The sequence below is a fragment of the Triticum aestivum genome, chromosome 2D, assembly GCF_018294505.1.
Source record: "Triticum aestivum cultivar Chinese Spring chromosome 2D, IWGSC CS RefSeq v2.1, whole genome shotgun sequence".
Lineage (NCBI taxonomy): Eukaryota > Viridiplantae > Streptophyta > Magnoliopsida > Poales > Poaceae > Triticum > Triticum aestivum.
The window spans coordinates 449,248,327-449,256,460 of NC_057799.1; the positions used below are offsets into that span (position 1 = coordinate 449,248,327).

Sequence of the window (8,134 nt, forward strand, 5' to 3'; positions counted from 1 at the left end):
CCGACACCGGGGAGCAAAGAGGACCTGGCTTGGAACGGCGGCAGGCCGGGGAGGGAGGGGCAGCGGCAGGGGAGTGGATAAGCTGGCTGTTTTGTTTTTTTAGGAGTTTTTGCAAAAAAAAAGTCTAATGACGTCTATCCCGAACCGTTACGCCACGTCAACAAATGGGCTCCATCTGTCATAATTGTCATTAAATAAGCTAAAGCAGTCAACTAGTGTTTTTTGTAAAAAATTAGGAAAAAAATTAGTGGTTTTGGGCACAATTACGTAGACTTGTGGTTCATGCAAACCTAGCCTTCAATGTCGATGTTTTTTGCAATTCACTCGTTGGGACAACCAGTATGAGCCTTACATTCCAGATCGAACGGCACAAATGACACGAAGGCAGGCACACCATCATCACTAACTCGCTCTTTTACAAGAGTACAATTATATGATGGAAATAGACTAACCATGAATAGCATCAGCCACAGAAGGAAATTTGAACTTCTAAATAGATTATATGACCTCAGATGTAATCTTATAACAGTAGATATGTGATCTAAACACTACAAACAAAAAAAGACAAGCCCGGAACTTTGTTTTACAAAGTTGAAGCCACAGGATTGCAGCAGAAAAGCATCCACTGAAGGTCATTGTCCTCCATTCGAAGCTATGATTCATTTTCTTTCTCGGCCATTTCCTTTTTATAAGCCTGCAACCTTTCTTTAAATTTCTTGCTCTCTTCAAAGTTTGCCTTTCTCTTCACAGCTTTCTGAGTTTCACAAGGAGAATAGCACATTTAGGGAGACAAAGAACTCCTACAAATTATGATAGAGAACAAAATACATAAATTTTAGCGACGACTCTAACTTAGGGCAAAAGGTTGCTTACCTCCTGCCGGAAGCACCGATCAAGCTTAATCTTAAGATCTGTGCATTCACCAAAGAATTTTTTGATGGGGTGATCCACATGGCACTTCTGGAATTCTTCAATAATCTGGGCAACAAGGACATTAAATTTTATAATCTGGAAACTTCTGCGAAAATATACACTTAAATGACAAAGCATCAGATAGAGCCAAAGGTCGGTACAAAGATACCTCAGCACACATAGGATGCCTGTGTAGGGTTAGATGGGGATGCATCTCCAAAGATGTAGGAATGTGAGCCTGCATGAAAAGTTGCCCTAGTTAACAAGATCTGATCCTCGAAGTATATTTTTCTACAAATGACAGACTGTGACACTACAAACTAGAAGTGGCGCCTAACATCGATACGTACCAGCAAACATAACCTTATATTTCTGCTGTAACAGTACCTCTACTACTGATCCTGTCAGTAAAACAAGATCTATACCTTGCACAGGCAGACTTGCAATCGAATGGAGAACTGACACAGAGGGGCAAGTGTTTGTAATATCTGTAGGGCACGGCGACAGTAAACTACAGAAGAGATTTGGCTGAGCTGGGGCTTGGGCAGAATCCAGCTGTTGGTCAGCTAGCTATGGAAGCAGGTCATGCCGCTTGGGATAGCTGCTGGGTACTGAGCTGTGTGACTGAACTCGTGTTTGCTGTTTATAAAAATGAAAAAGGCACATGCTTACAGCCCAAGAACGAGCCCGTCGGCTGTGCGCTGTCACTACTCGCTCGTGCTGTCCTCTTCCAATTGAGTCGAGCTATCGATCAAGGCAAACGCCGCCGCCACCGACCCGTTGGTCCCCCGCCTCCCCTTGCTTCTGCTACCCAGTCCCATCCCCCGTCTTCACTCTTGCACGGCAGCGGCCCATGGCGCGGTGGCGACCAGGGCCAGTTTGGTTCATATCCTGGTGCTATTCTGCCTGGCCTGAAGCGTGCCTGGGAATCACTTAGAAGCTGTTTGGTTGCCTTCTTCAATAGTTGTCATGCTAGGCTGCCTTATCCAACGTCCATGTCCACGCCAGGCACCATCATTGCCCAGGCATGAATCTGTGGACAAGAACCAAACTAGCCCCGAACTTGGTGACCTCAGCGGTGTCTTCCTGAAGACCTAAACAGCTGAACCAGCTTGATCCATCGTGGCATTGACCTCAAGGTAACTAGTGTACTGAGAGTTGCAAACCTTGACTAGTGTCAGTTTGGTTGTAGAAAATACTCTTTGAGTACTACTTGAGTCTTCAGAGCTACGGCGAAATCAAAACATGGCTAGTTGGTAGTTGCAAACTTATAGTCATGGCTAGTTGTTTACTTGATTTGTATTGTTTTGAATTGTGATTCTATTATCAAAAGATGGAGAGGAACGGTGAAATTTGAATTGTGATTGTTGAAAAAAAAATTGGAGGCGGCCCACCTTATGATTTATTCCTTGCCCCGCCACTCATTTGTGTCCATGAAGTGTTGCAAGTTCAAGAAATTGAGTGTATGTGCAGTGAAAAAAATGAGTAAACGCATAGATCTGCCTGGGTGTATGCAGAGACGGTTAACGACTTAATTCTACCAATGTACTGGATATTTAGATGTAAAATGAGTTTGCCCCACTTGCGCATGAGAAAATAACGAAGCATCTAGTAAGGATGGAGAGTTAGTGATTGTATTGCTGTGGGTTTGATTGGCGGAGGATGATTGCCTAGAGGAAGAAATGTAATGTTTTGAAAATCTTGCATTGGTTTTTGTCGGCAAGAAATTTTTGTATTCTTTCTTTGCTTTATGTAGGCATGTAAACTTGTAAAACTTGTCAATCGAGTCCAATTTGGTGTTTTTATGTCAAGTATGTTTTCTGCGGCAAGTAATATCAAAATCAGTCGCAGTCGATGATACTAATTATTATAAACAGCAAACACTCGGTTATGCTCAATGGAAGCAATGCGATTCATTTTCATGAAAAATTGTGATACTAATAGTACAATGATTTTCATGAAGCAATGTAATTCATTTTCAATTGAGGATAATCTGGAAAAAAAAACTTAACATCATGAAGCAATGCAATTCATTTTCATGAAAAATATGTTTTGACATTACTAATCATACTAACTGAAGCAATTAGCTTACCAAGCTGGATAAATAATGGAAGCAAGGTAAACTTGGTTATCCTCAATCCTCATCATCACTAGAAATTTGCTTCCTTGACAATTTCGAGTAATTATAATTGACAATACAACAGCAACACTTTGTAAGAACACTAGATCAGACATGCAGTGCAGGTTATGCCATCCTAAAATTGTGATACACACACGTACACTGACATAAATAAAGCTACAATTTTTCTTGTTCTGTCTTCTTATATTTGATTTGCTGAATGTAGCACTAGCACATCATCCTGAGAACTACAGCTACAGGAAAAACTTCAAAGAACAATTATTGAATACAACCTTACAGAAAAAGAGTGGAGGCGAAAAGTGCTCACAGTTGAACTCCACCTCAGTCGGTAGAGGGCCGGCGACAGCAGGTAGATCACGGTGGTTCTGCAGAGGGAGAGAGGTCCGGCGACAGCAGGTAGATCACGGTGGTTCTGCAGAGGGAGAGAGGGCCGGCGACAGCAGGTAGATCGCGGTGGTGGGCTGGTGGAGTGATGGTGCTGCAGATCTAACCGGTGGCCGGAGCGGCCGCTCTTTCTCTTTAGGCGGCTCCGCAGATGAGAGATGTCGTGCAAGGAGGGGCGAGGCGTCGGCGGCAAAGAGAGGCCGGTGAAGGAGGACGCTCGCCGGGCGGGGAACTGTGGACGCGCTGTCGTGTGTCGTTTGTGTGTGAGAAGCTGTGACCCGAGTGGGGGATTGGATCGGAGAGAGCTCGTTCCGTGTTAGGCCGTCCCGCAAAACCCGTTTAGGGTTCCTAGAACAGATTCATGGTATCGCACAAGCTTCACCACAAATTTCGACCGTAAAATCAAATAGATGTAACTTCTGCACGTCTAAGTAGCTCAATCAAACTAGAAAAAGAAAATACTTACACCAATGTTAGTGTAAAATCGGTGACATATGACTTAAATGTGGGATACTTAGAGCACATCTATATGTGCTTTAGCAAAACTGAATCAAACATTTCTGTTCGTCGGTGCTTTTTTATTTATTTTCGTCGCGACAGCTTCCGTCTTTCCACGGTCGTCGGCCCCGGTAGCGACCTTGAGCCTGCATCATGGCGGGCTGCAGCCACCCAAGAGTTCGAGGGGCGCGATGGTTGTCGGGCCCTGCCGGCGACCTCGAGCCCGCCTCCATGGTGGAGCTGTCGTGGCCACCCGAGAGCTCCAGGGGTGCGATGGTTGTCAGGCCCTGTCGGCGACCTCGAGCTCGCATCCATGGCGGAGCTGCCGCGGCCACCCGAGAGCTCGAAGGGTGTGATGTCTGATAGGAATGAGGCGAGGAAGGATGAACGGCCGGAATCAAGAGCTAGCGCCGACGGTAGTGGCAGTTGACGTGAAACTTCCCTCTCGAAAACGGCTTTCTGGTACAGAGGGAGTTGTAAAATTTACCTCCAACACTTCATATCTTGAGGACGAGGTTTTTTTTTGGGTGGGGGGGAGGAGGGAGGGGAGGCTTGTATACATTTTTACAGGAACAACCATTTTGCGGGATCTAGAATGGACATTTCTTTCGCCCAAAACTGTAAACGGCAGTTATTTTACAGTTTCGAGCCTTTATGGGATCTACTAGAGATGCTCGGGCGCCAACGAGATAGGGAGCCCCTACCCCCCCCCCCCCCCCCCCGCGCGCCTCCCCTACCCGCCCTCTCTGAGCTACCCCATGTGGGGCGCGAGATGCCCCTGTTTATTTTCAAGATTTCGAATAAAATCTGATTTTCAAAAAACATTCTTAGATTCAAAAGAATGTTCACCGAATTCAAAAATAGTTCTTAAATTCAAAAATAAGTTTGCAATTTCAACAGAATGGACATTTTTTTAATTTTGATGAACTTTTTTTATGAACAATTTCTTATGAGCATTTTTCAATAATGATGAACATTATTTGGTATTTGATGAACAACTTTTGAATCCGATGAACATTTTTTGGTACGCGCTACGAAATACATGTGAATCCGTAAGAAGGGTTGGCCTACAAACATCCACCCAACGGCTATTTGGATGGATCCCCTCATAGGTGATTGGCTCGATCCGAACACAATATCCAAACATTGACTCCTATTCCAGAATCGATTGAAATTCTTCCCGCTTAATATCACATGAATAGCGACCTACGCGGCAGATAGGAACCACCAACGAGACAGAGGGAAGCCTCGCCGGGGCAGCTCCAGATGGTCCGGCCCAGCCGCGCGGGACGCAACAGCCTCCATTTTCTGTTGTTTTACGTTTTTTCTTTTTGTTTTTTTCTATTTTACATTTGTTTATACTTTAAAATATTATAAATATATATATTACAAAACAATCTATTAAAACATTTCAAAATGCTGCGGAAGCATTTGAAAAATGTTAAATGTGCATAGAGATAAATGTTTATCACGTATAAGAAAAATGTATTAAAAATTGATCGTGTATTTAAAAAATTAATCAACCATTTAAAAAATATATAAGTAAGTATTTGAAAAACATTAATCAGGCATTTAAATACTATTAAATGCGTATAAAAAAAATGTTGACCATGTATTAAAGATGACGATTTTTTTTATCATGTATATAAAAAATTATTCAAGCATTTAAAAAAATGTTGACAATTATTTGAAAAATGATAACCGAGCGTTTGGAAAATGCTAAATCTGTATAGAGAAAAATGTTGACCATGTATTATAAAATGATGAATTTTTAAATAATGTATATAAAAATGGCTAATCAAGCATTTGAAAAAATTATTGAACAAGTATTTGAAAATATTATTCAAGCATTTGGAAAATGTTAAATGCGTATAGAAAAAATGTTGGCCATGTATTAAAAATTGATGAAAAAAATTTGATCATGTATATCAAAATATTAATCAACCATTTGAGAAAATGTTGACAAGTATTTGAAAAAATGTTAATAAAGCATTTGGAAAATTTTAAATGCGTATATAGAAAAAGTTGACCATGTATTAGAAAAATGAAGGGAAAATTTGATTGTGTATATAAAAATGTTAATCAAGCATTTGAAAAAATGTTGAACAAGTATTTGAAAAATGTTAATCAAGAATTTACAAAATGTTAAATGTGTTTAGAAAAAATGTTGACCCTATGTTAAATAAATGTTAATACTGAATTTATTAAATGTTAACAAGTATTCAAAAAAAAAGTTAAATTTGCATAAAAAATGTTGACCATGTATAATATTAAACTTGTATTTAAAAAATGTTAAGCAAGCATTTGAAAATGTGTATACAAAAAATGCTGACCATGTATTGCAAAATGTTAAATTTGTATTGGAAAAATTGTAGACCTATATTAGAAAAATGTATTTAACATATACAAAAACTGTATAATAAAAACCAAAAGAACAAAGAAAACTGAAAAAGAAACAAAATAAACCAATGAAAAAGTAAAACCGAAGAAACAAAATGCAAAAGGAATGAAAAACGAAGAAAAAAGAAGAAAAAACCCAGGTCAAATGGCCTCATGTAGGACGTGCCCCTACTACTTACCACGAAAAGTACTTGGACGGAGTGGCTAGAAGCATGCCTGATCACTCTGAAGACTATGGATCTATGCCTGGTTCTCTCCCCTTTCCTATTCCCCTTTTTACTCTAATAATCCACGCGCGAATGGGCTGGCCCAATTACCTTAGAACCTTCAGCGAGACTTTCTAGGGACTCGCTTAATGCGTGATATAGTTGCCGTGGAGATGCTCTTGGGCTATGATAGATACGTGGCACTAGTGGGCTTTTGTAGGACAAGGCCGCATGCCATTGGAGTGAAAACAGATTTTTCCGAATTTGCCTGATCGGATAATCCGATCTTAGGTTTCTTAAAAAAAGGATAATCTGATCTTGTAAACGGATTATCCGGTATCCTCCGATAATGTGTGTACCATATGCTAGACTTCAAATTCGATTTTGGTATCCGATATCCGGTTCTGTATCCAGTCGGATAGGTAAAACCTTCTCCTGTAAATCTGGCTAGGGGACTGAATCCGGAAGGTAATTAAAGGGATCAGCGGAGTTTTAATTTGATCAGACTAGCAGACACGCAAACATGATGGCGTATGAGATAGCGAATTACTATCTCCATCCTGATTTATTGGTCCCTGAGGCGATCTTCTTCCACTGATCTTCACCGGACGAATAAATCTGTCTCAAGTCTGAGGTCGTGGTGCGCCGTTGGAGTGGCGCCCGGACGAATAAATCTGTCTCAACTCCACTCCCACACCGGCGGTGCCCTTCATGCCAACATCTCAGAGTTGATGGTATCTGTGTTTGCCGATCCTTCAGATTAGTAGCGTTAGGGTTCATGGATGATGCCGGCGAGGCGGCGGCGACTCCATCAGGTGTGTCTATCCTTCTGCTCTGTCCCCGTTCCTGCGGCATTGTCTCCGACGGCATGGTAGGGCAGAGAGGTTTTGTCGTCCAGGAGTACGCGCAGACGGTTGTCTACACGCAAGTGAGAGCTCGAAGATGGTGCATCTTGTGCTGGATTTCTGGTTGGATGTTGACAGTTATGGTTTCCTCCTCCGACGTCGTAGTCGTGCGGGGGTGTCAGTTCTCGAGTTCGATTACGTGTTCGGACATGTTGCCCCGGTCTGATTCTTTCAACGGCAATGATTCTGCTTCAGGTAAACTACTTCGGAGATCCGTAAAGCTGTTGATCAGCGATGGAGCCGCGTCGAGCTCGGGTGAAGTGGTGATCTGTCTCCTTTTCCTTAGTGATGAGGGACATGCACTGGTTTTTTGCATATGATTATCCTATCTTTTCAGTCTTGTAATGTCGATGTTTACGTCCCTTGTAACTAAATCTTTATTTATTAATGAGACACGTATTATCATATAAAAAAAGTATTTTGTATCTTTTTTTGAGAAACTTTCAATCTATTCATCTTTAATCATGGCAGTACAAAGAACACCAGAGGTAATAAAAATTACAACTAGGTCCGTGAAACACCCAGCGAAGACTACAAGCATTTTGTGCCAAATTTTGACCATGGATTTAATTAACAAAATGTTAACATGTGTTACAAAAAATAGTATCATTAAAAATTATATTCAAATACGAATCCAAAAATAGTAATTTTTATGCCATACGTTAACATTTTTTTAAATCATTGGTCAA

General features: G+C 41.3%; 1 protein-coding gene across 1 annotated transcript; it reads right to left on the minus strand.

Moving 5' to 3' along the window:
• Window positions 1–399: 399 nt before the first annotated feature.
• Window positions 400–3,769, minus strand: LOC123053757 (COX assembly mitochondrial protein 2 homolog). The gene is made up of 4 exons (XM_044477302.1): window positions 3,360–3,769; window positions 1,082–1,150; window positions 874–978; window positions 400–754 (listed from the first exon to the last, which is right to left on the minus strand). The coding sequence occupies exons 2-4, from the start codon at window positions 1,124–1,126 to the stop codon at window positions 653–655; spliced, it is 252 nt and encodes an 83-aa protein (XP_044333237.1). The 5' UTR covers window positions 1,127–1,150; window positions 3,360–3,769; the 3' UTR covers window positions 400–652.
• Window positions 3,770–8,134: the final 4,365 nt, after the last annotated feature.

Excerpts from the sequence above, each read along its gene's own strand:
- LOC123053757 (XM_044477302.1), bottom strand. The coding sequence starts at position 1,126 with ATGCATCCCCATCTAACCCTACACAGGCATCCTATGTGTGCTGAG. Across the intron at positions 979-1,081 it reads GGCATCCTATGTGTGCTGAG|ATTATTGAAGAATTCCAGAA; the intron begins GTATCTTTGTAC and ends CTTGTTGCCCAG. Across the intron at positions 755-873 it reads ATCGGTGCTTCCGGCAGGAG|AAAGCTGTGAAGAGAAAGGC; the intron begins GTAAGCAACCTT and ends TGTGAAACTCAG.